The 26,830-nt window shown below is 42.5% G+C and overlaps 1 protein-coding gene and 1 long non-coding RNA gene across 4 annotated transcripts in view; one reads left to right on the forward strand and one right to left on the reverse strand.

Moving 5' to 3' along the window:
- AK4 (adenylate kinase 4) overlaps positions 1-26,830 on the forward strand; it is a 75,387-nt gene that overhangs the window by 2,367 nt on the left and 46,190 nt on the right. The window contains exon 2 of one of the 2 annotated variants that reach the window (XM_032779605.2): positions 5,278-5,399. In XM_032779605.2, the coding sequence (XP_032635496.1) occupies positions 5,278-5,399 (122 nt within the window). Of the gene's footprint in view, positions 1-5,277; positions 5,400-26,830 lie in introns of those variants that run through there. The other variant, XM_075067666.1, reaches the window with a different exon arrangement.
- LOC116824381 (uncharacterized) lies at positions 16,277-24,111 on the reverse strand. 2 transcript variants are annotated; one of them, XR_004373608.2, is made up of 3 exons: positions 23,597-24,079; positions 22,764-22,966; positions 16,277-21,601 (listed from the first exon to the last, which is right to left on the reverse strand). It is a non-coding gene; the product is annotated as an uncharacterized LOC116824381 (long non-coding RNA). The 2 variants fall into 2 exon arrangements; XR_012656236.1 differs by having other exon boundaries at positions 16,277-22,966; positions 23,597-24,111.

A 26,830-nucleotide genomic window follows, 5' to 3' on the forward strand; every position in this document is an offset into this window, starting at 1 on the left:
GGAGTACAGAAATCGATTTAAAGAGCCCTTTATATCGATATAAAGGGCGTTGTAGTGTGGATGGGTACAGCGTTAAATCGATTTAACGCTCTTTAAATCGATTTAAACGCATAGTGTAGACCAGGCCTTAGTGTTTGCAAATCACGGTGTGATTCTTCATGGTAAATAGCACCGGGGGATGTAAGAATAATTTAAATTAACTCTTTATAGTATGGAGTCTGGTGGCACCTTAAAGACAAACATTTATTTGGGCATAAGCTTTTGTGGGTTAAAAAAAACCAAACACTTCTTCAGATGCAACTGAAGAAGTGGTGTCTTTTTTTCTTTCTTTTTTAAACCCACAAAGTTTATGCTTAAATAAATCTTAGGGCTGGTCTACAATACGGGGGAAAATTGATCTTAGATACGCAACTTCAGCTATGTGAATAACGTAGCTGAAGTTGAAGTATCTAAGATTGAATTACTCACCGTCCTCACAGCGTGGGATCGATGTCCATGGCTCCCCCTGTCGATTCCGCAACTCCGTTCGGGTTGGTGAAGTTCCGGAACCGATATAAGCATGTTCGGGGATCGATATATTGTGAAAGAAGATTGGATAATGTCACTGTCCTGATGGAGTTTATGTCTTCTTGGGTACTGATTGCTTGTTACTGTCAGAAATGATTTATAAAAACATTTTTGATAACTTGTTTTTAACCTTCAGAATAATCTAGATTGCACAAAGTAGGCATTTTCAAAAAGTTTCCTGGGAGGACATACCCCCCCTGTCCTGGGATCTTCATCCCAACCTCCATCTTCAGGTTATACAAGCTGAACAACTTGCTGTGCTATGCTATTAGTATGTTGTTGATGGAATAGTTTTCAGGTACAAAGTATAAATGCTGCTAGCAAAGTGCAGCTTCATCTAAGCATGTTTCCTCATTTCCTGATTATGGCCATTAGAAATACATTTTGTTTTCAACAAGAGATGCCCCACATTAATCCCTGTGTGTGGAGTTTAATCACTGGCAATGAGGGAAATCTTTTGCTTGGTACACATGTTAAATATCAGCCTGACATCACTGGGACTGAAACTTTTAAATCAGTGATATTCAGCCTATGCTCTTAAAAACATGTGTGATTCTTCAAGGTCTTGCTTGTAGCTCTTATGGAGACCTTTGGTCCAACAAGGATTTCTATATCTTTGGTTGCATGTGAGAGGAAAATTGTTGAGCTCCTGGGAATAATCCCCATTTCTTCCAGAAGCTAGGAAGGGATAGGGAAAAAGGATAAGTGAAACATTTTCAACACAGGCACATCTTACTAAACACAGCACTACAGGGTTTGCACCCTAAAGATTGCCACCTTATGCTACCTAATGAAAAAGGTCCAGATAGTAAAACTGACTAGTCTGCTTCCATTTTCAAATTGTATAAATAATTAGTATTTGTACAGTGCTTTTCATATTGAAAGCACTTTCCAAATATTATGTAATTAATGCTCACAGCGCTGCTGAAGAGCAGGTCGGAAATATTATTCCAGTTTTATTAGTAGGGAAACTGAGGTAGAGATGTTATGACACACAAATCCACAGATGTTCTGTAAGGTTTACTGTTAGAATTCAGTTCCTGTTTCCAGTTAAGGCCATGACACCACATCTCTTTAGCTCTCTTCTTATAGTCAGACTCATGCCTGTATCATCTGGCTGCACTGCTGACACTTTCACTGATCATCCTTTTGTTCCTTCCAATCTTTGCCACTACTTTTCATGTTGGCGATGAGACCAGTCTTCCTAGGTTGCCTTCTGTGCTTATTAACGTTTGGACTTATTATTCATACTTTGCAGTCAGTGGTTGTTTCCAGTGCATAGCAAATGAAGCTGGAAATATTTCTATCTGCCTCTGAACTCTGAAGGTACAAAAAAAGAGCTTTGAATGCCAAATGGAAGGTGAACAGCTGACAAAAACAGAATACTATTCCAGTGGAAAGAATGCATAATAGGCTTCAACTAGAATTTATCTGTATAGCTAGTGCCCAAGAGAGACCGGGTATAACAATGCCTAGAGTTCTAGGGTAAAATTATCAAAAGCATCTAAGTGATGTAGGATCCTAAATCTATTTTAAAAAGGGATTTAGGAGCCCAAGTCTTTCAACTAAACTTAGGCCCAGACCCTCAAAGCCCTTTAAGAATGATTTCAATGGGAGTTAGGCCCCTGTATACTTTGAGAATATGGGCCTAACTGCTTAAATCATTTTTGAAAATAAGACTTGTGCTTCTAAATTACTTAGGTGCTTTTGAAAATTTTATCCATAGGCTCTCTCTTTGGCCTTGTACAAGGTGAGAAATTCTTTTGTTCAGGTCTTTGGTGCCTTCTGGATTTGTATCTTACTCTATGGAATATAATTGGAATGAAACCAATAGGGTTTTATAGAAATTATTCTAAAAACCTACAGAATTTAATAGAAAATACTATTCTTTCCATATGTTTATAATCCTACATAAGATTCAGGGATATACAATATTATAGGATTTTCTGTAAGAGTATCACAACGTATGTTTGCATCTAAGCATACTTTCATGTTTATAGTATAGAATGACCTATAAACAGCTGGAAGAATAGCTCATTTGTTTAAAACACATTCTCCTTGCCCAATCCTCCAGGAAGACTTCTGACAAAATAGGGAAAACCAGATTTGACATTCCTGATATTCCTAATTTAAAAATCAAGCAGAAAGTTTAAAGGAGACAAATTATTTCTCCCAGGCTTCCTTAAAAGAGAAAAAACAGTACAAAATCCGTCCCCCAGCATCTTTTGCAAGTCATCTTTAAGGCTGTCAGAAGCCAAACCGCACCACGTTCATCACTGTTAATCTCAAAATAAGACTGTCTTCAAGCTGTTCAGACAATATAAATGTTTATAATGCTTCCTTTTATAGCACTGCACATTAGAGTAGGGTGAGTGGTCTTGTACGCTGTAAGTGCTTTAAATCACTGATACCACCAGGTTAGAATTGATTGGGCTTTTACATAAATGTAATTTAAGACTAGTTAAGTAGTTGACATTTGTAATTGATTTGTAACCAGCTAGATTTCTGGACTCTGATTCTGATCTCTGGGTAAATCAGGAGTATCTCTGAAAGTCAATAGAGTTGCATCCAAATAAAAATTAGAATAAACCTCTATGCTCTTACTACTTTTTCATCTCATGAAGAAGCAGATAAGTGGACGGTTATTGGAGTGCTGTCAGCGTGTGTTCAGTGCTGTTCAAATCAGAGATGGTAGAAAAATGTCATACAATTTTTTTGAATGAAAAATGTGGTTTTGAGCAGAATAAAAGTGTTCACAAAACATTTTTGGTCAACATGTTTAGCTTTAATAAGAAAAACCCTTTTCTCCCTAACTTACCCCATCTTTGGTCCACTGGAATAAAAGAGTGGGAGTTAAAAAGTGAGAGAAAATGTGTGTGTGAGGGGTGGTGGCTCTCACTTCTTGAAAAATTCATTTTGAATGTTTTTGCCGGAAAGTGAAATATTTAACACGTGCCCCCTTTGTAGTTAGTTTAATTAATTAATTTTTATTTTGCAATATACACTATTTTTGACCATGCCTGTTTGCCTATGAGCTGAGCTTTCCATATAATGGGCCAAACCTATCTGTGATGTAACACCTTTCATTGCAGTGGTGTTACACCATAGATGAATTTGGCCCAGTGAGTTTTTACCCAAGTCCCTGTTCATCCAGCTCTGTCTCACCTCAAAAAAAAGGGGGGGGGTAAAAAGCAAGAGGGGGGTATGCTGGGGTAGTCTGCCCCTTGAGGGTGGTGGTGCCTACCGTCAGCCCACCTCCATCACGTGGCATAGCCCTTTAGGATTTTGGGAGATTTAATATATGCAAAACCCTAGAAAATAAGAGATGCTGGTGGGTAGAAGCAGTCCCGGCAATATGCACTGTTTGGGAGAAAGTCAGTTACTATCTCTTTAAGGGTCTGAAACCAGGAGTGTTGCAGAGGGGGTGGGACAAGGATCCCCTCTCACCCAGCCAATTGGGGATGAGAAGGGGAACTAGCATATATGCTGCCTCCTCCCTCATACCAGGGAAGCCTCCAGCAGGAGAAGTTTTATTTGCTGAGTCCTCTGAGTGATTGTGAAAAAGGCAGCAGCTGAGGAAGAATCCGGTTAAACCCCTACTTCTGGTTTAAGTTACATCCCAGTTCAGGAAGGAGAGCTGGGGACTGCTGACTTAAGGGATACAAAGGGACTGCCTAAGTTATGCCTTGTAGCATTGAGGAGAACTGGGAACTCCAGGGCTAAGAAAGAGCAACTGTATAAAATATAACCCTGGATCCAAGAATGGGGCTCTGGATGCCTCCTGAACAGGGTTAAGGAAGCTCTCATATGGACCTAGAGTGGGGTGCCCTGGGGCAACTAATGAAGTGAGTTACATTCCATAGAAAATATTCAAATTAGACTCCAGCAAAGGTTTGTGCATGTTTTAAACCAGTCTAGTTTGGATAATTGATTGAAACAACCCAAGGGGGATGCTGAGGGTAGGGCCCCTGCTGGGCCATCAAGAAGGGCCCCAAGGGGGTATGCTGGAGGGCAGTACCCAATTAAGGGGTGGAGAATAGGGTCACCAGTAAACTTACTGGGCCAAATTAATCTCTGGTGTAACTCCAGTGAAGAAGAAGAAAGATCATACAATTGTTAGGGTACTAGCATAGGATTTAGGAGACATAGTTTCAAGTCCTTGCTGTGCCATGGGCTTCCTGGGTGACTTTGGGCAATTCACCTAGCTTCTCTGTGCCTCAGTTCCCCATCAGTGAAATTGGGATGTGGGGATAAAGACAGTAAAGATTGCCAAGTGCTCAGGTATTATGGGGCCATGTGAATAGCATGGGTAGGAAAGTCAGTGTGTCACTGCTTCAGTGTGATGGGTTGATGCATTTATCTTAAGACTCCTATGTATGTTTATGTTGGAATATGAGATATGATAATATATTTATGACTATCTTAGCAGCATTTGGCTATTACTGAGGATAAGGAAACTCAAGTTGTGTGTCCAGAAGATCCATTGAGAACTTAAAAAGTTATTCTATACCTTTTATTTTATTTTTAATCTTTGGAACTTCTGGAATTTACAAATCTCTTCTTCAGAGCTGGAAGCTTCTAAGTGTTTCTTTTTGGAATCTGTTTCTAGATAACAAAGTTTCTCCAAATCTAAGTTCAACAGGAAGAAAGAAAACTGACTCTGCACTTTGGTCTAGTTTAAATAATATTTTTTCATTTGTTTGTTTGAAGGCTGTTTCACAGTGCCATATGTGGCCACTGCTTTGTTAAGACAACTGCTGAAGATAAAGGCCAAGCTGGTGGATTAGATCCTGATCCAGACAGGTGTGCTGACAGAACTGTATGTGAGGGAAGTAAGTCATGTGGTTGCATTTCTTTCCCCTAAATTCCCTTGTGTCATGAGCATGAAAGTTCACCTATTTCACTCAGATTTAGGAACCCAGAGATGCTGTTGCATTGTCTCAGTTCTGATCTGAAAGCATTACTCTGTGTTGCACAAGTCAAGGATCTGTCCCACCAGAGGAGAAAGCACTGTATATTTTTTCGGTGGAGAAAGTCAGAAATTGCTCGGGCTCCTTTCCAGGTGTGCAAAGAGGACAGTAAAAAGGCAGACAGCAATAAAGCAATTTGGTACCACTGAAATGACCAGTTTTCTTGGGCTGAAGATCTGACTCTCATATCTCTGTGTTTATGATAAGGCTATATGTATCCTATTTCTCTTCAGCGTCTGCTATTCTGAGCATTCCTGTAGGGTTTAGCTAAGTAGTATGGTATTTTCAGTAGCTATCTTTATGTCCCACCCAAAGGATATCCACAGACTACTTCTGTCATTGCTGTTTTCTTGGGTATCAAGTGGCCTAACAAAATATGCTGCAGTATATCATGTTCTCCAGTACTTTCAGAAGTGTTCTTCCAGCAGACCTGCCTTTGAGCTGCTAGCATCCCCCAGGTGATGTGTTGGAAATTAGGGGGATTATTTCTGCCTTATAGCTATTCTGCAGACCATCTGTATCTGTAGAATTCAACAATATGTTGAAGATCAACTTTCTCTACTGAGTAGGGGGAAACATATTGGTATCTGTGCCAACCAGTGTATACTGTGAGCTCAGCCAGCTAGTAAGTACAGAGCAAACCGGTGAAGTTGATATTTCCTATTCAGTACAGTTTAACTTATCATTGGGTACTTTCCAGTCTTAGCAGCTCCATCGTGATGTGGTTGAAAACTTGTCTCACCTCTGCACAGATCTGTATGCAGAGTGAGCACATGGCTCTCTTTCTGAATGTGTCCTAGGGGGGTATGTGCTGATATTCCCTGGTGCACTGTCTAGTGTGGTACGAGGGTGATGAGGAATTTAATGATTGTGTGGTGTTTTTTGTGTGTGTGTGTGGGGTACTTCTCAGATCCATCACCCCACAAACACTGAAATGAACAGCTGAACCTCTAGTAAGTAGAGATAATCAGTGAACAATTGTTCTGTGCTTACTAAAAAATAAAACCAAGAACGATCACATGGGAGTAAATCCTGCTTGTCTCCAGTTAGGCAATGGAATCAAGAAATACAGGAAGTGGATAATCTGCATTCTGAGCCACAGACCACTGTGGGGATGAATTGATAAATGAGGATGCCCTTGACTTAAAATCTGGCCAGTCAAATCATCTCGTTGCTTTTTTTTTTTCTCTCTTACTTCATCTGCAGTCTGACTTCTTATTTGCTGGTATTGTCACGAACCCCCAGCGTTATAGTACTGCTTTAGATTAATATTTGAAAACTCGATAGAGCTAGAACCAACATTCTACATCAACAGTTCTTCCAATTAAGTGGGGACTGAAGGGTGCATTGTATGGAAAGGCAGAACAATGATCCAAATAATGTGAATTTAAAGTCCAGTGTCTCATAAGCCATCAGGACTAGGACTATCTAAGGTATGTCACTGGAAGGCTAAGACTGCCAGTGGTGTCCAGAATGAATTCACATTACTGGTGGCTCATGAGGACACTGTTCCTTGAAATGGTCAATGGTCCTTCAGAGCAGATAAAAATCTTCAGGTTATTAGCAATTGCTAATATTAACCCTTGTTTTGGACAAATTCCAAAGCAGGTAAGTTCTGCTTACTGATGTTATGCCTGCAGTTTAAACTGCAAGATGTTTTCTATCCTTAGTCCCAAATTATAGTGTAACATTTAGCTGTTTAATCACACAGCACCAGGGTTGGATTTACACCTTGTGTGCCCCTAGGCACCCCTGGTGGCTGGGCAGCTGTGGGGGTCCTGGGTCCAAGCTCCCTCCCCACGCATGCCCGCAGGGGCTCTGAGTTCCAGGGTCTCCTGCCACCTGTGGCAGCTTGGAGCCCTGGTGCCCCTGCTGCCTGGAAGTCGCAGGGTCTAACCAGGGTGGCTCAGAACCCTCGAGGTGGCTGGAAGCTGCAGGGTACCCCCAATATCTGTGGCAGCTCATAGCATCGAACCACAGTGGACAACAGGTTATCACAGGTTGCCACAGTTATCATTTACCACACAGCATTTTCTATGCAAGCCTATTTATTCTTAGGGTATGAGCATTACACAGAAGACATTTTAAAAACAACAAAAGAACCTACATGCATGCTAACGATCTTACCAGAGATTGCCCCCTTCCCCCAGCTGTCTCCAACATGGGTTCTGGCGGGGAGTTCTTCAGACCCCCCCCAAAGGCATCTCTCTTGTGGTCACAAGTTCATAAAAGCCTCAGCTCAGAACTAGCATCCTCATGAACCATTTAGCCCAGCCTTTATATGGTGGGGGACTTCGATCAGAAGTTTTCAGGAGCTGGTAATTAGGAGACAGTGGGCCTCTTCCCAGGGGGTAGCTTCAAAAGGTTGGTTTTGGAGGAGAGAATTACTAGGAAATCCATTTCAGACATGTTGTCGCCAAAAGTTCTTTGATGTTCCTAATGTTTTCTTGGAGACTGAGTAATGCAGTCTCTGGAGGGAGTTACATACAATTCCACAAAAAAATACATACACAGCTGCATTTTTATACAATCAACCCCAAAGATATTAAACTTAATTCAGTAACTTCTCTCTAATTCTGTAAGGTTTGTACAGGATATTGTCAATCTGGCACAAACTCTGTTCTGATAACATAGGCAAAAGTCCAGGATCATCCCAAAGAATGATGCCGTAATTTCTAAGGTTTAATGGTCTAGATGAGGAAAAGTGAATGGATTCCAGGTTATAGAATATGTATTGACCCACTTTTATGTGTGTCTTGAATTGGGTTAATGATACTCAGCTAACTGTCCAATTTCCTATGGAAATAGGCAACCTTGCTGTTCCACGGAATTTATAAAAAGCAAAACAAATTATTGGATCTTCAGTTAATGAAAAATACCCCCCCCCCCAAGAAAAAAAAACTTGGAGGGGTGGAATGAGGAGCATATTGTATTCTACATGCTTATTTTAAAAGATGGTGGCACATCGTACTTGCTTTTCCCCAGCTCAGGGAGTCTGTTCTCCTGTGACAGAGATCCTGAAAGCTCCGTTATACTAAAGAAGAAACTATGTAGAAAATGTGCTCGTGTAATCTTTATCTTGAATGGAATGTTAGTTGTGGACTATAATTAAGCTTGGATTTCATCCTCTTAATGAAGGATGCAAATAGCACAGCAGCAGTATGTCAATTTTGCATCAAAAGATTAATTTGGTAAGATGAGATTTCCTTACCAATTGGCCTGTGTATAGTTTTAGTGTCTAAATCAAGTTCCCCAAAGCATTGTACTTCCTAATAGAACTCAGCAAGTCTGCAAGCACTGGGTATGTAGGAGGAGTATGGTGTCTCCAGAGTAAATTCCGCATTACTTTTGGGTAAGTGAAGCCATTAAGGCTAAGGGAAGTGACTACATAAAGAAATAATGATACTTAATATCTGAAGGCAATGGGGTGTGGCCAGGGACCTGAGTGGATAACAAATAGTAATACGAAGCCTTTCACATATTGCTTACTAGTTCATACCCAGTCTAGATCAGTAGAGCCCCTACTCTGCAATACATGTGCAGTACCCTCCCAGAGCTGGTCTGCAAGGCCACTAACCTCTTTGTTCAAACATCTCCTTAAGGACCACTTGTGGTGTTGTTTTTTGTAAGCATCACCCCAAAAGGTACTTGCATTTACCTTACTGATATTTATTTATTTATAAAATGTTCACCATTATCCCATGCTAAGTAGCTGCTTAGGGCCAGATCTTCAAATGATGGTATGACTTCAGCTGAGCTTTGCTGACTTATGCTCCCTGATTTTTCTAGCCCATTACTTGATTGATCTTGCCCCATTATTCCTCTACCAACCCTCCTCCCATCTGCTGTGTCAAGATTGAAATTGAATTGTAAATTCCTCAGGACAAGGGGCCCTGTTGTATTCTCTGTGATAAGGTGCCTAATGTGGTTTGGCTGCAGTAAGCTAAATAATGATGATAAAATAGAGAGGAATGTTGTTAGCAGCTGACAGCTGTTTGGCTTAAATGAAACAAGTTGGTGGCTTCAGTCCAGTTTCTACCAAACACGTTGTCATTGTCCTATTAAACACCACCATAGTTGTTAATTGGCCAAGAACTAAATCTGTAGTACATCTGGGCCTTGGTTTGGTTCTGTTAAACTCCCCCATGGTTGCCCCCAGCTCCGCCCTGCTGATAGTAATAATGATGGGAATTCTAGTGTAGACAAGCTCTGCGCCTGATTATCTCTGCATCATTATGCAGGCATACAGGGTTAGACATGGTGTTTATAATGATAAGGAAGGGGTGGGGCAGCAGGCACTTGTCCACAGTAGCACACCCCCACCAATGGTAGTGACAGCAGGGAAACCTTTGGGATAAAAAGCCTAATGTAGACACCAAGGCTGAACTCCTCCCTGAGGTGGTGCCTTCTGGATCAGGGGTGAAGCCAGTGGCAAATTTAGTGTTAGTGGGGCCCTATGCCCAGATTCATTTTTGCCCTCTTCTCCCCCTCCCCCCCCCCACCCTCAGGACCCAGCCAAGAAAAAGAACATTCTCTCTTCTCTCCCCCCTCCCTTTTTCATTCTTTTTTTTTTTTCTTCCTCCTCCTATATTGTAAGTAATAGGAAGTAAATGAAAATAAAGTGAGGTACCTTGATTGGAGGCCAGGCTAGGAGGTTGGGCTCTAGGAGGGAGTTTGGGTGTGGGATCTGGGCTGGGACAGGGGGTTGGGGTGTGGGAGGGAGTGAGGGGTGCGGGCTCTGGGAGGAAGTTTGGGTGCAGGCTCTGGGCTGGGGCAGGGGTGTGGGAGGGGTCAGTGGGGCAGTGCTTACCTTAGGAGGCACAGCTCCAAAAGTGACCCACACACCCCTCGGGCACCGGCTTCTAGGCGGAGGGCTTTCAGGGGGTCTCTGCATGCAACTTCTGCAGATGCTGCCCTGCAGCTCCCACTGGCCACAGTTCCCAGCCAATGGTAGCTGCGGAGTCAGCAGTTGGGGCGGGGGGGGGGGGGGGGGCGGCAATGTGTGGAGACACTTCCCCTCAGGGGCTGAAGGGACATTTCTGCATGGAGGGAGGGAGGCAACGTGGGCAGGGAGCCACCTTAGTCCTGCTGTGCTGCTGTTGGCATGTCTCTGAGCGCCTATTGGGGGTGGGGGGCAGCAGGTCTCCGTGTGCTGCGGGGGGGGGGCAGTGCGTCGATCTGCATCCCCCCCAACCGCCCCCGCCAGGGGCACGCAGAGATATGCCAGCGGCCAGCTGCTTCCGGGAGCGGCATGGGTCCACTGGCCATGGCAAGCAGGCAGCCTGCCTGCCTGAGCCCTGCTGCGCTGCTGGCTGGGACTCAGGGGCAGGTTGTCAGATGAGATTTGTCCTGCATTTTGGCAGGGACCCCCTGTCATTGGGGCCCGTGCCACTGCACAGTTTGTTACATAGTAAATCTGCCTCTGGCTGAAGCACATGCAAGGGATGAGCAGGTGGTCCCTGCCAATGCTGTACCTCTTGTGGATAAATCGGGGACTTGAGTTTCTCTTGCTGCTGTTGTGGCATTCTTCTTAAGCACTAGATTCACGTTAAGCAGATAGTCTGAATTAATACAAATTCTTCAAGCTCCCCTGTTTCTGAAGGCCATGATTTATGCAAGGCAAGCTGTCGTGAATCATTTACTTTTGTGCTGACTTTTTTTTAAATAGGAGGAATCTGAAGCTTGTGTAAATGTTTAAACATACACCCTTTTTGAATTATTCAGTATATTCTGCCTCTTTCTATAGTTAATTAAAACAGAGGGCGTGAGCTTTCATCCAAGGGAAGGGATGAGTGGTAGGAAGGGAGGTAACTGAAAACCACCCGACCTTTTTTGTCCTTCTAGAAATGCTGTAAGCTTGATGGATTGTAATTGATGGGCTCCCTTAGTGGTGCTGACGAGCAACTGCAAAACAGAGGGATCATAACAAGCTTGTCTTAATGCAAGGAGACTGCTATGTGTACACAGTGAAGAACTGAACATCCTAAGCAAATTTTCCTCAGGAGGGTACATTTCGTAGACTAAAAGATGAAGCAAGTCATCACAAATACAAGATTTATTTCCCCTCTAAAAACATCAACAGGTGTGCTAGCTCCCTAATAAAGAAGTTCAGTCTTTGGCCACTGGGCGTTGGAGAAGTATGGGGACTCTAGTGCTCAGTTTGATTATATTTGTAGAGTGTGGCCTTAGTGGAATAAGCCTCGGCCTACAAGCACAGCACTTCTGAGTGCTAACCTTACCCTGACCCTCACTCTGGGTATCCTCTTCAGCCAGTCACTTCAGATTCTGTGCTTACATAGCTCTTATTTTTACAATCTATTGAGTAATGCACTTGGGGGCCAGGGAGAGCAGGAGATCTGGATTCTAGTCCCAGCGCTGTCTGTGACTAATTGTCAGACCTTGGTCAAGCTGCTTAACGTTTCTGCCTCCATTTTCCCATCTGTCAAATGGGGATAGTGATACCTTAATTACCTGGTAAGTACTTCAGTATCTATGGACAAAATGTGCCATGTAAGTGCACCCTGTTAACATTTCTAACAGAATTTAAAAATTGAGGGGACCCAATGAAAGGGTGAGATGTGGTACATGCAGAACATTGTCTTTGAAGATGTATTGCGGTGTGACTTCTAATGGCATTGACAATGTTCCCTCTTGTGCCAAGGATACCACATAAAGTTCATTCTTCTATCAGTAGAGCTTTCTGTCTTTCTTAGTCATGGGGAAGGAGTGGCTTTGATTTTTACAAACACAATCTTGGCAGTGTTTATAATATGCTGCTTTAGAGTTTTGAGTCTAAAAACCAAAACACAATTCCAAGATTTAAAAATAGATCTTTGAACAAAATCCTGAGTGGTGCTTGCTGCTTGTGTGCTGGCGGAGTTGGGGGGGAAATCCTACTTCTTAGGCTGTGGAATGCTCCGTGGATTCTCTGCTAGCTCAAAGGCTGAAATAGGGCTCTGCAGCCCTAATGTACCTTCCCCACATGTGGAGGAAGGCCAGAGCATTGAGCAATAGCAAATCCTCTAGCCTAGTGGTCTCCAACCTTTTTACACACACGATCACTTTTTGAAATTAAGATCAACCCAGGATCTAACCCGCCTCACTCACTCCATTCCGTCCTCCCTCTGTTGCTCACTCTCCCATACCCTCACTCACTTTCACCGGGATGGGGCGAGGGGTTGGGGTGCTGGAGGAGGTACAGGCTCTGGACTGTGGCCAAGGGGTTCGGAGTGTGGGAATGGGCTCCGGGCTGAGCCTGGGGCATGGGGTTGGGGTGTAAGAGTGAGGGGTGCAAGCTCTGGGAGGGAGTTTGGATGCAGGGGTCATATGTTCACACTGCACCTAATTGCATAGAATCCACTGGACATTTTATTAGTTTTACTTTTTATTAGGGTCATTTGTGGTTTATAGATCCAAGATGAGACCACATCTGGAATACTGTGTGCAGTTCTGGTCTCCCATGTTTAAGAAGGATGAATTCAAACTGTAACAGGTTCAGAGACGGGCTACTAGGATGATCCGAGGAATGGAAAACCTGTCTTATGAAAGGAGACTCAAAGAGCTTGGCTTGCTTAGCCTAACCAAAAGAAGGCTGAGGGGAGATATGATTGCTTTTTATAAATATATCAAAGGGATTAATATTAAGGAGGGAGAGGAATTATTTAAGCTTAGTACCAATGTGGACACAAGAACAAATGGATATAAACTGGACACTAGGAAGTTTAGACTTGAAATTAGACGAAGGTTTCTAACCATTAGAGGAGTGAAGTTCTGGAACAGCCTTCCAAGGGGAGTAGTGGGGGCAAAAGACATATCTGGCTTCTTGATTTTTTTATGGGTTATGGTATGATTATTTAGCCTAATTGGCAATTTAATTTGGCAACTGATCTTTGATGTATCATTGTTGAGTTATGCCCAGTTTGTTTGTTTTTTTTGATTTGATTAGTTTTGTTACCTTGAGTTACTAGAGAATTCTTAGGGTTTAACTGATCGTCATATTTGGGGTTGGGAAGGAATTTTCCTCCAGAGCAGATTGGCAGAGGTCCTGGAGGTTTTTCGCCTTCCTCTGCAGCATAGGGCATGGGTCACTTGCTGGAGGATTCTCTGCAGCTTGAGGTCTTCAAACCGCAACTTGGGGACTTCTATAAGAAACCCCTAACCTATGTCTGAGTTATTGAAAAGTGGACGGGTGAGATTCTGTGGCCTGCATTGTGCAGGAGGTCAGATTAGATATCATAATGGTCCCTTCTGACCTTAAAGTCTATGACTCTAAAATCCTTCAGGGATTGTCACAAATCAGTGTAACATTCTCAACTGTGGGATGTGCATTGGTTGAGCCTGGCGCAGGGGGTTGGGTTGCAAGCTCTGGAAGGGAGTCTGGGTGCAGAAAGAGGCTCCAGGCTGGGGCAAAGTGTTGGGTTGCAAGCTCTGGAAGGGAGTTTGGGTGCAGAAAGAGGCTCCAGGCTGGGGCAAAGTGTTGGGGTGCAGGCTCTGAAAGGGAGTTTGGTGCAGGAGGGGGCTCTGGGCTGGGACAGGGGGTTGGGAGCTGCGGTGATGGTGCTGGGGCTAAGGGCAGCACACGGAGCTGTCTCCCCACTCCCCCAGGGGCTGTAGAGACATGCTAGCAGCCAGCTGCTTCCAGGAGCAGCATGGGGCTATGGCAGGCAGGCAGCCTGCCCGAGTCCTGCTGTGCCACCAGACTTTTATCAGCCTGGAGATTGCGATCAACTGGCAGAGGCTCCAGAATCGACCAGTCAATCGTGATCAATGGATTAGTGACCACTGTTCTAGCCCTTTCTACTCCCTAGGCACTGTCATAGTGACAGACACATTCAGCAGTAATACCATTAAACCCTCCCCCTTTTCCTTAATTCCTTGTATACTGGAACTGGACCTTTACCAATGCCAAAAGGACCCTGGACCAACTTTACACATCTGAAAATATTAGGTGAAATTCTGGTCCCATTGAAGTCAATGGGAGTTTTGCCACTGAATTAAATGGACCAGAATTCTACCCCACCCACAGTATGAAAAAGAGTGTAAGAGTCTGATCCAAAGCCCATTCAAGTCAGTAAGAGTCTTTCTATTGGCTTCAGTGGTCTTTGGAGCAGGCCTTGTATCAATAATTCTTCCTCTATAATGTATTGAGGGCATAATGTTATTGACTTGTAAATTTAACAATCCTTTGGTAACATTAAACCCCCACCAGAGACCAGGATTTCACCTAATAATGTAACATCTATTTCTGAGTTTTAAAGTTCAGTGCTAACAAACAGTGTTCTATCACAATAACCAGAAATGGGCCAGGTGGCACATGACAGAAATTGCTCCCTCTGAAAGGCTAATTATATGAGTTAACCAATTGGAACAGGAGATCTCAACCTGGGCCTCCTGGTTCTGAGCAGGTATAATGGGGATCCGTGTCCCAGCTGTGGAGTAAGGGTAGAGAGCAATGTTCCCTCTAATTTTTGACAGGCCATGGGGGAAAATTGTTGTGCACGCGGTGTTTCGGCTCTGTGTGCACACGCACAGCTTAGAGGGAACAGTGGTAGAGGGGTGTCTTGGTAAGGAAAAAGGAGGCCCTAGTGGGGAAAGGGCTGAGAATCACTGGAGTAGAGCAACATGGAAAATGAGTTTGGACCTACAGCCAAACTGTGATTTTAACTTTGGATCAGGATCACAATGAGGGAAATAACCAGAATGCTGGAGGACTTGTTTCTACATGGAAAATAAAGCGACATAACAGTGTGCATGTGGTGGTTTTTTGCTAAATGTGGCACATAGGCGGAAGGAAGTGTTTCTCTCCCTCCCCCCCGCCAAAAAAAACTTTCTTCTTGTGGTGTTTGTGTTTGGCAATATATATACACCAATATAGATTTATTAAAATACTAGCATCTGATATGGGATCAATATTAAGATAGGGGTGGAGGAGGGAATCTGAAGGCTAGTTCTTTTGAGCTAGAAGGAATACAATCCATCTGTTCGTTCTGACATTGCATAGGGTTTTCAGGCTCAGATAACACTCTCAGTTCCTGCCCTGCCTTGGTAGCCTCCGCTCTGTCTAAACAGGAAATGAGAACCAGTGTCTGTGGAGGTGCCCCCACCCTCTAAGTTTAAACAGGCAGCTTTGCTGTGTCTTCATCCAGACATGAAATGTGCAACACAACATATCCTGAAGCTTTGACTCACTGTAGTTAGCTGAGTCTAATTACATAGTCTGGTAGGTTGTTAATAAAATGGATGCTTAAGCAGGACCTCATCTGAGGCCTGATTTGAAGCTCCTTGAAGTCAATGGGAGTCTTGTGCTGTGGCTCAAGCCTCTAATGAAAACTGTAACAGGCTGTGGACATTCAGCCTATATCCTCCCCAGCCAGAGTAGAATTTTTTTAGAAGTCCCCTTCAATGTCTAGTGTGATTGTCTAAAATAACCCCCTGGACAGCGAAACTTCCTCATTGCAGAGACTTAGACTGCATAGCTGCATTTCCAATCTCAAGGGCCCTGCACGATCTTGAGCTTTCCTTTGACCAAGAAAACTGGATGCATCTTCCACAAACTTCTGTCAGCTCCCAAAATGACCTCAGAAGTAGCTGAAGAGAAATATAAGGTGCTTCCACCCACAGGGGCTAAAGGGGCTGTTTTCTCAGCACCCCATCTTGTGCTGGTCTAATTTGGTAACAAAGGACTAATACCATCTATGGTGACGCATTGATAGTTGGACTCAGAGGACTGTAATACAATATTTCTTTAAATAATGCTTTAATTGTCCTATGTAAAAATAACACACACACACACATATATATCAAATGACTTCTACGTCTAAACTCACCGAGGAGAGTTGACAGTTAATGTATTTAGTTATCTCTATTTAGAATGTAAACTCTTTGGGGGAAGAACTGTCTTTTTATTCTATGCATGTAAAGCACCTATCATGGTGGGGTCCTGGTGCCAGAGAGGTGCTCCTAACTTTAATAGCACTACACCACCACAACTTCCTTTTAAGCAATGAAAACCAGCTAGATGTTCAATAATAGCTATATAGCACTAAGGTAAATACAGACCCAGATATGTTCAGCACCAGAGCTGTGGTAGTGCCTGTCTATATTAAAGGATTAGAGAAGTAAAACAAAGCAGGAATTACCATAGTGGATCATAGCAGGGGTCCGTCAAACCCACTGTCCTGTCTCCAACAAAGGCCAGTATCCAGTGCTTTGGAGGAAGGTGCAGGACACTCTATGTGGAAATATTTTCTTAACCTGTCTGAGGTAGCACTAGCAGTACAGAGAACAAAGAGATCACTGCTGATTGATCACCTGTTCAATGAAACCTTCACAGGTAACAAGAAGGGAACTGCGTCACACATGTATACTTCCTTAGGAAGTACACAGAGCTGAGAATGGACACCGTGTTGACATGTGCAGATGTCTGTTCATCTATGAAACAGTTTCTTTGAAACTTCACTTCCAAGAGAACTGATCCAATGGTCCCCTCTGGTGTTAATTTTCCAGCATTGCAGCTTTGTATCTATAACATTTGGACAGGACACAGGCTCCACACAATAGTCTTTGCTGAGGAAAACACCAAAAGATGGAGTATTGAAAATCTCAGCTTTAAAAAAGCCCAAACATATTTTAAAGTTAATGCTCATAAAAATAAGAGACTCTGGCTTCAATCAGGAGCAGATACTCTATCACCTCCTCTCCGGTTCTTTTATAATCCTCTTATCAAATCACCTAGCTGTGTGTGATCTTTCAGTCTTAATCTCATTACATTTTGGAGAGACAAGTATAAACTAGTTGACTGAGCAGGAGACGGGGCCAGGAGCTCCTGAGTCCTAATCCAACTTTGCCACCAGTTTGACAGGGGCCTAGTGCACACTCCTGTCGCTCTATGGTCTAGCTCCCAATTAGGAAAATGAGGATACTGGCCCACCACTTATTTATCTAAATGGAAAGATGCTGAGGTTGAATTAGTCTTTTGAAAGTACGTAAATATTTATAAGGGCTAAGATACTGATTTTTATTTATTTTTAAAACAGGAGGGATTATAGATTCATGAAAAAAGGAAGGTACGCATGTCGTAACTACTACTTGCCTTATTTTCTATTGATCAATCCGGGTACCCTATGTGGTCCTCATCACCACAGTACACAGGCACCTTCCTTTACTTAAAATGTCAGTGTTTTTTCTCTACCTTCCCTGCCATCAAGAGGTGGGGTTGGGGAGGGGGAGGTCTTTAATTTGAGAGAGCCAGGGTGAAGAGGTGGGCTTTTGGTGCTGAATCAATTCTTCTTTCTTGTGGCAATGAGTTCCATAATGGATAGGGACCTACATCTAATGTAACTTCATGAATAATCATCTTTCAAACTCTATAGCATGCTTCTTCAAAGCCTAGAGTACTCATTCAAAGTCTGAAATTTTTTAAAGAACTTCCAAGTAGAAAAGGTCAGTCAATTATCAGGCAAACTCAACAAATATAAAGTGACTTTTTTTTTATATATTCCAGTAGAACTAAAGGTCTTTTTTTTTTTTTTAAGCCATTTATTTTTTTTTCTTCAAGTGAGTTAAGATATACCCTTACATCAAGCATCTTTCTTCTCTAGCACATGATCACCTCCATAAACAAAGCATGTCCGGTATCCAGAAAATAAGGACATCTTCTGATTTCTGCTCGTTGGGTTCTTGTGAAGCTAAGATGGCTGCCATCCTTCAGTTATCACAGTACTGTACCTTTAGAATAGACAGCATCAGCACTGTGATAACTGAGCCAGGGCAGCCTGTCAGTCATTATGTCTGTTAGTATCATATAGAGAATAGTGCTTAATTTATTGTGTGCTTACATAGTGTTTCCTCTTGTGTATTTCAAAAATAAAGATCACATCAAATACTGATGTTCAGCTCTTCGAGGACATGGATGACGGATTTAATGCCCGTTTAATAAATACATGTGGAAATGAACAAAGTGTTCTGAAACTTCAGTTAATTTATCCACTCTTTTTGAAAATTACCTGGTTAACTGGTATCAGTGCAGTTAAATTCAATGCAGCTTTAAAGTATTTTTCAGAGCTGTACAATCTTTTACCAATAAGTCTTAAATACAGTATCTGTAGATTTGGATTTTTAACAGGGGGAAAAATAATTTACTCGTTCCATGGAGATAATCTCACTGATGAAATGAAGTTTTTTTCCCCTCATTTTTTTTTCTGTTTTCAATCAGCATTTGAAGTAGAGTGCTGTTCCCATACATAAACTCCTTAGGCAAGATCTTCAACTGGTATAATTGGCATAGTTCCACTTAAGCCAATGAAGCGGCACAAATTTACACTGGTGGAGGATCTGGACCCATTATCTAATAGTTTAGTTAATTATGTTGATATAATATCTTTTCAGTTTCAAAGTATTATGTTCCACACTGGAAGTGCTAGGACCTTGACACACAAAGACAAGGTTTCTGTCTTGTGGGATTCACAGTACCATCTCAGGCCTCCATTCTGCAAACGCTTATAGATGTGCTAACATTCCAACAGGGGTATCTGCAGCACTGGGGTCCTTTGAGGCCCAATCCTACTCCCATTGAAGTTTTGCCATTGATTTCAGTGGGAGCAGGATCAAATCCAAAATAGTAACACGCACTGGATGTGGAAGGGATCCTGGCATTTGAAGAAAGAGTTGCTGTCTGATGGGCTTGTTTGTTCAGGCTGTGAGATGGTTCATTTGGGCCATATACTGAGGTCTAAATGAAAACTGCTGATATCAAGAATTACATTGCAAACAATGAAAGAAGTTTATCAAAATATTTTCTCTGGTTTATGTTTGAAGGACTGCTGAAAAAGTCATGGTAGTTTTTGTCTTTGAATAAAGGCAACTAATCTAGTGAATCAGTTCTGTAATCAGCATATTAAAATAAATGTTTCATCAAGTTTCACAATGGAAAGAAATTGATAAACAGATTTTAAATTTCACATCACGTTCCATTTAAGAATTTGATGGACTTAATTGGTGTAAGTGGTACTTAAATATTTCTAATGGAGCAGAGCAAGAACTTTATGGATAACATAAATAATCAACTAATCTGACAACGTATTTCCTTAAGTTAAATAAAAAGCTTTTAAAATTCAGAAATGCTTAACATTCAGCTGGGTCCAAGTACTACCAAAATGGTCTCTTACATATTTTTAACACAAGAGGGCAATAAAGAGACAAATGTGAAACAGCTTCCTGAAAAAAAAAAAATATTTGTGCATTTTTAAAAATAATTACAAACATATGTTATATAAACAAGGGACCAGTCAATATGTTATACGATATTGTTCCAGGATGCAAATATGAATGGGCAAATATGTACAAAAATATTAGAATATATATTTGCCATCAATTGCAAATTTATCAGCATCCTTAGACTAATGTGCCATTTTCTGAAAATAGTAACCGTAAGGTAACGTAGGAGCACACATTTATTAAGGATTTATATAAAAAATAAGTGTTTCCTGGCTTTCAAAAATGTGAACAATATAAAGGTACAAAAATGTCATTAGAGCATTCTATTACCATCACAAAGGCTGGATGCTCTAGATCAGAGGTAGGCAACCTATGCCACGCGTGCCAAAGGCAGCATGGAAGCTGATTTTTCAGTGGCACTCATGCTGCCCAGGTCTGGGGGGCTCTGCATTTTAATTTAATTTTCAATGAAGCTTCTTAAACCTTATTTACTTTACGTACAACAATAGTTTAGTTATAATTATAGACTTACAGAAAGAGACCTTCTAAGAATGTTAAAACATATTACTGGCACGCAAAACCTTAAATTAAAGTGAATAAATGAAGACTAAGCACACCACTTCTGAAAGGCTACCGACCCCCTGCTTTAGGTGTATTTACATTTTGCTGATGAAAAGGTGATCTATTTACTCTGCCTTCTCACTTTTTAACACACACCTTCTTTTCTAGGATAAAAAGAAAGCTTTCCTCAATGGTCAGGAAACATAGGTCTGAATCCTGAAAACGTACAGGAGTAGTCCCTCTGATCTCAATGTAGTACATAAATTTACTCAAGTGCATTTTTCGATGTGTATTTTTGTTCAGCTTATTATTCAGATTTAAAATTTTTCAATTCTATGTACTATTTTTTGCTGTCAAATTTTGCTTTTGAAAAAAATAATCTTCATGGTTTTTATTTTTGCTTGTTTTCCATTCCCCCACCCATTCCACTGCGTTCTTCTTTCGGGTTGGTAACTTACCACGTTTCTTGAGCATTTTGACTTAAACAACACTTCTTTTGATTAGAGTCTAAAAACTAAATTGGCTATTTACCCTTTCCCCACAAATGCAACTTTACTTTCTTTTCTCCTAGCATGTAGCTTGGAAGTAGAGCTCTGATTTTTATAGGTCGACTCTGACACTGAATAGGAAGAGGTCTGTCTTATCGAAAATGGGGAAAAAATACACCTTTATTACAAATATTTTACTTTATGTGTGATCTTAAGAGCAGAAAACTGCCGTTATAAGGACATAATTGATCTTTTGGCTACGGGGTAAGTGACTGACTTTACTCCTTAAGAAAGTTGCTGGAATTTTAATATGGCAGGAGTGCCTTCCTACAGTGCAGTTTACAGTACGTAGAGGTGAAAGACTCTAGTGTGCCAGGACAGTTATTAAAGCAATATTTTCTATGGCTTTAAATTCTTTATTAGTTTTTCAAGATTTGCTTCTTCATTTGTAAGTGAGGTAGGAGACAAGTACATTCAACAATATGAGACTCTCCCATCAAGGAAAATTCTGTAATGGGAATTGTTTATAAAATCTGCTCCATTCTTTATCTATGTTCTGCTTAATTCCTTCCACCAATACTTACCTTTTTAGTCTTTTTGACTTCCTTCCCCTCTTAAACATTGATTAGTGGTTGAGTTAACAGTCTGATAGATGAAGTCTAAGTGCTGCTGTTGGTGTACCAAATGTATGAATAATTAAATAAATACATTTCTAAAACATTATTAATCATTCATCAGCTATAGTCTGTGGACAAGTATTCAGTCACTTTTCTGGAAACAAGAGCTCCTAGAGGCCCCTTCCTGAAAAATACACGAAAATATTCAAACAAATTTAACACCAGCAACCTGCCTGGATCCCCCAGCATCTTTCTCAGAAACTCCCCCCCACACACCCATTATTAGAACCCAGCTGGATATGGACCAACATCTCCCATGTAAGGGGAGCTCAATGTAGTGATTGGGGGCAGGGCTGGCTTTAGGCCTATTCCACCAATTCTCCCGAATCGGGCCCCATGCCTAAGAGGGCCCCGCGCCTAGTGAGAATCCCTTCCCTGGCTAGAGGCGCCTTTTTAATTTTTACTCACCTGGCGGCGCTCCAGGTTTTCGGCAGCACTTCGGCGGTGGGTCCTTCAGTGCTACTAAAGACCTGGAGCGAATGAAGGATCCGCCACCGAAGTGCCACCAAAGACTCGGAGCACCGGCCAGTGAGAACAAGCCCCCTGTTCTTTGGTTTTTTTTGTTTTTTTTTTTACAGGTGTGGTGTGTGTGTGTGTTTGTTTTTTTAAAGTCATCCCTGCCGGGTGTCCATGGAAACTGGGAATTCAAATTGGGCCCCGCACTTCCCAAAGCCAGCCCTAATTTTGGGCGGGAGGGAGGGGATGCTTTTTGCATTCAGTGCAGCATGAGCCGAAAATATCTGCTAACAATCACAGAGGCTGGCATGGCAGGAACCAGGGCCATGGACTTAGCCTTTGTCACTTATTAGCCAACGGGAAGAAAATGTCCCTCTACTTTGTTAAAGAATAACTTACTAGGTCAGGAAACAAGTTGATGATCTAGGATCTGGCCCTGTACCTGCCCCATTTGTCCAGCTGAACTTGCACTGAGGCCCTCTCTTTGCAATAAATAAGTAAATAGGCTTCTATGTAAGTGAAAGCTAGAGGGAACTGGAGGTGTGGCTCCAAAGGGGGTGAGGGGCGTGGGCAGGAGCACAGAGACTAGGAAAAGCACCTCTGGCATTCTCCCTTGCTAATCTCAGCCAGGAAGTAAGTGCCAGTGCCTGCCACTGTGGGAACAAAAGCACCATCAAACAAATTTGTGTCGCTTGTCTGGGAAGGGTGAGAGCACAGCTGTCCTGCAGCTATAGGTTGGTACCCAGCACCCCAGGGCTGCTGATGTGAAGCTCTGCCTGGCAGTGGTCGAGGGCAGGGGAAGCGAATCTGAAACTGACAAGCGCACGTACCAGGCAGCTTCCAGGCTGCTTGAGGGAGACTCGAGCCCCGTCTTGGCTCCTCCTTCCCGTTTGGGAAGCTCACTCCAGCGAGCCGTGCCCGTGGAGACTCCTCCATCTTCCTCCTCCCAGGCTCCTCCCGCTGGATGCTTCATGTAAACAAGATCCAGGCTATATTTACAATCGCTTGACGGAAAGGAACCAGTGCCAGGATCCTGAAGGAAAATAACAGTGCGCAACATTAAAAACCGCACACACACATCCCGACAGGCCAGGGGCTTGGGAGACCCACAGGGCTTCAGCCCTGCTCCCCATCAGCATGAAAAACAACCCCGCAACGGCAATGGGACAGCGGCACCTCACCCTCCCTCCATAACCGTCCCCACCGAAATCAGCCCCCCGGTCCGCGGAGCGCCCGTCAGCGTGCGATGCAGAGCGGGTTACAATGCATCTAGCTGTTGGGAGCAGCACAACGCGTGCGAGGAAAAACAAGCCTGGCTCGAGGCAGCTGCCTGCGATCCAGGGAGAGTGCTGTAAAGAAAACAACATTCCCAACCAAAACTCCTCTCCCTTGCTCACCCCCCGCAGCAAGATAACTCCTGCCTATCCTCCATCCAGCTCTCACCCGCAAAGAATAGGTCCCCTCCCCCAAAACATAAACAAACCTCTGGGTTTCGTTTCCAGCGCTGCCTAACGGTGAATTATGAGAGGACAGCACAAGACTTGTGATGCCAAGATTGCAACGCCCTGCAATACCCCCACCCCCACCCCCCGAGCTGCAAAAGGGTGCGCTGCTTCGGATCGCAGCCCGTGCACCCTCTCTTCCCTGCCCTCTGCTCACCCACCTTTGCGGCCGGGGCTCCTTTCCCCTCTTCTCTTTGTTCTTAGAGATCTTTGCATGAAGATTATCTAATGACGCAGCATAGACTCGCCACAACGTGACTGTCGCCATTTTTCTGTTTTTATTATATCTCTCTGCCATGTGATTAAAAAAAAAAAAAACTTCCGGGTCTCATGACCAGAAAAGAGCAAAACAAAAACGGAGACGAGACACAAGTTCACACACACACACATCTCCTTGTATCCAGCGATGCGTCCCAACTGTCAGAAAATAACAAGCAAGCAGAGGGCACCGCTTCTTGCATTGTGGGATTTAACCGTCTGGTAGAGAAAGTCACCCCTCACTCACATTCTGCCCCAGATTTACAACCAGGAGAACAGAAACAGTTAAGATGAGACCAGACCCTGTTCTGCTTGATCAAATGCCTCCGATTTCCACGCGGCTTTCTGCTGAGCAATACTAACTTTGAGCTCTGTTCACTCGTCATAATAATAAAAAAAGTTAAAGATATTAAAGCATTTTTAATCATTCCTAAAATGACTTGCCTGCTCCATGTTAATATCAAAGATTTGGACGTGTGACACTGAAATCTGTTTTCTCATTGAATTGGTCCTGTTCACACAAATACCTACACTGGTTTGTTATGTTGGGTTATTCATAAGGTACTGGCAGAAGTTGCTATGACAGAAAAAAGGGTTAAAACATTTTTTAAAATAGTTTCACATGTGAAGCATTGTACAGACTGCAAGTGGCTGTAAGAGCAAAGGAAGATAAAACTGGGGGTCTACCAACCAGCCATTACAGGATCCCACACAGACCTTTACAAATAAAAACAATGGGCAACACCATGTTGTCTTTTGTCTGGCAAATCTCCCACTGAAGTCAAGAAAGCACATTACTAAAAAAAACTGTTAGGTCTTTTGCTAACACCACCTTAGATTAGTAAAACCAGGATTTATAAGAGTGGGGAGGAGCAGGGCCAGCTTTAGACCAAATGGCACCCCCCCACACTTGTTAAACTTTGAATACTTTATTTTAATTGCATTTGTAGCTTATTTCACAACTTTGATGCCTGATCTGCATGCATGATTTATCCCTGTCATACAAGAGGATAAATTTGCATGCTAGGATCTGTAAATCTATTTATTCATGCTATATATAAGCAAATAAAAATAATTTCCTCTAAGCATATAGAAACTTTTTAATTTTAAGGATAATTGAAATGCACTAACATCAAGAAATTGAACTGTGCACCAGCATTCGGTGGACCAGTATTAAATTGTGTTACAGTAAGTGACAACCTTAGAATGTTAACCTTAAGTCCTTTAGTTCAAAAGGTCACTTTTCTTGCTTTTGCCCTCCTGAACTGAAGCACAGCATCAGAGAGATCCAAAGACTGGCCAATAGCATTTTCAAGCAATAAAGAGCAAGCAGTGTCAGTCTCTTATCAGCCATGGTCAATTAAAGATATGTTTTAATGAGCCTGAGCTTTGAAAAACTGTGCTCACTACTCGCAACTGTTACTGGCAGCATGAGCGAACTCTTCAAATCTTTCCAGACATTAGAAAAGAGTGTCCTTCAGCTCTGCATCATGAATTAATTGGAGAATTTTGAGTGGAAAGTGCTTCCCGTGTTGCAAAATGTGATGGATGTTGTCCATTTTGACATAGAGGTCTTTATCATTGACCTCTGAACATTCCCCTTGTGTCAGCGTCAGGTGAAGGTCTGTACAATTGTTCAAGAGTGTTTTCCTGTCAATAGGGAGCTTACTAAGTTCATACAATGCCCCCCAGGTCTTTGTGTGGTGATTCATTTGTCCAAACATTTCTTTGATGGACACTCAAGCAGTGTCAACCAGAGAGCAAAAAAGCTTCCCCTTGAATTTTGATTCCAAGCTTCCCATCACCTCATCTCTGCCCTCATAACCAAACTGTCACTTCTTCCAATTAATATGAATTGCCTTGGAGACAGGCTCAACTCCTAAGTTTTCTTCAAATCTTCAAATCCGTTGTTTCTGTAGGCCACAACGAAATTAAATAGCTTCTTATCAAAGTAGTAGCAGCCGCAATGTCCATTGACTGAGTTTGTAATGCCTTGCTTACAATATTTACTTGAAACAGGATATCATGCCAAATCACAATTGGGACCAGAAATTTGAAGTCTGGTTTGCCAGGCTTTGCAGTTGGATTCTGGCCTCGGCTTTACTCAACAGCGCCAGTTCCATCAGGGTGTCATAAATCTCAATCACTTGGTACCTCACTGGCCTTACGCTGTCAATGCAGCTCTCCCAGCAAGTGTCCCTTAATGTCTTCAGGATCAGATATGTAACATTGTCTGTGAGGATCTTCCACGTTCCACCCGATAGTTGATGCTGAAAACAGGACACACGTACATCCTTTGTAGTACTCCAAAGAGAGATACTGAATCTAAAGAAGATGACGCGGCATCTTACACAACCACCTTGAGGGAATGGCAGCCACAAGGCACAAAGAAAGCTCTTGGATTCAGCGCAGGATCCTTGCCTGGATGCCACTGTTTCTTCTTTTCATGTTCACACTGTTGTCATAGCCTTGGCCATGGCAGTCCTGAAGCTTTATTTTATTCTCATTCAAAACATTCATAAAAAAGTTCTGTTAAGCCTTTTACAGTAGAGTCGCTCACAGATTGGAATCAGATAAAGTGTTCCTTTACTTGGATACAGTCATCCTCGTTGCCAACAAATCCTGCTGTAAATGACATCTTTTCACTGACTTACGTTGGGAGTGCAGTCCATTATTATGGTGTAGTTCTTGGCTTTGCCAAGCCGCATCAATATGTTATCAAGCACCTTCCTTGACATAAGGCCAATCAATTTGTTTTGAATTGTTCTGCTGGAGTAATGGTCTATATAGCTTCTTTACAAACTACTCAATGTAGGTGCTCATGCAAGATATTGTGGTATTTCCCAAGGAACTCTACCAAACCAAGGAAATGACTGTTATATTCAGTGAACAATTTATCCATCAAACCCTGGAAAGCCAAATTATTCTTTTCAAGAAAGAGGGTAATTGAGATCAGATGCTCAAGCAAGATCCTCCAATGCTAGGTTTCTACTTTAATAATGCGCTGGTTTTCTATGTCTGTGCATTTATTCAGCTTGAGCCTGGACTTGACCTCCATCCATTTAGAGCAGGACATAAAATGGCCAGGTGACTTTTCATGTTGCTTCAGAGCATCAGCTAAGTTATGCCAGTAATTG

This window comes from Chelonoidis abingdonii, chromosome 7, assembly GCF_003597395.2.
Source record: "Chelonoidis abingdonii isolate Lonesome George chromosome 7, CheloAbing_2.0, whole genome shotgun sequence".
Classification (NCBI taxonomy): Eukaryota; Metazoa; Chordata; order Testudines; family Testudinidae; genus Chelonoidis; species Chelonoidis abingdonii.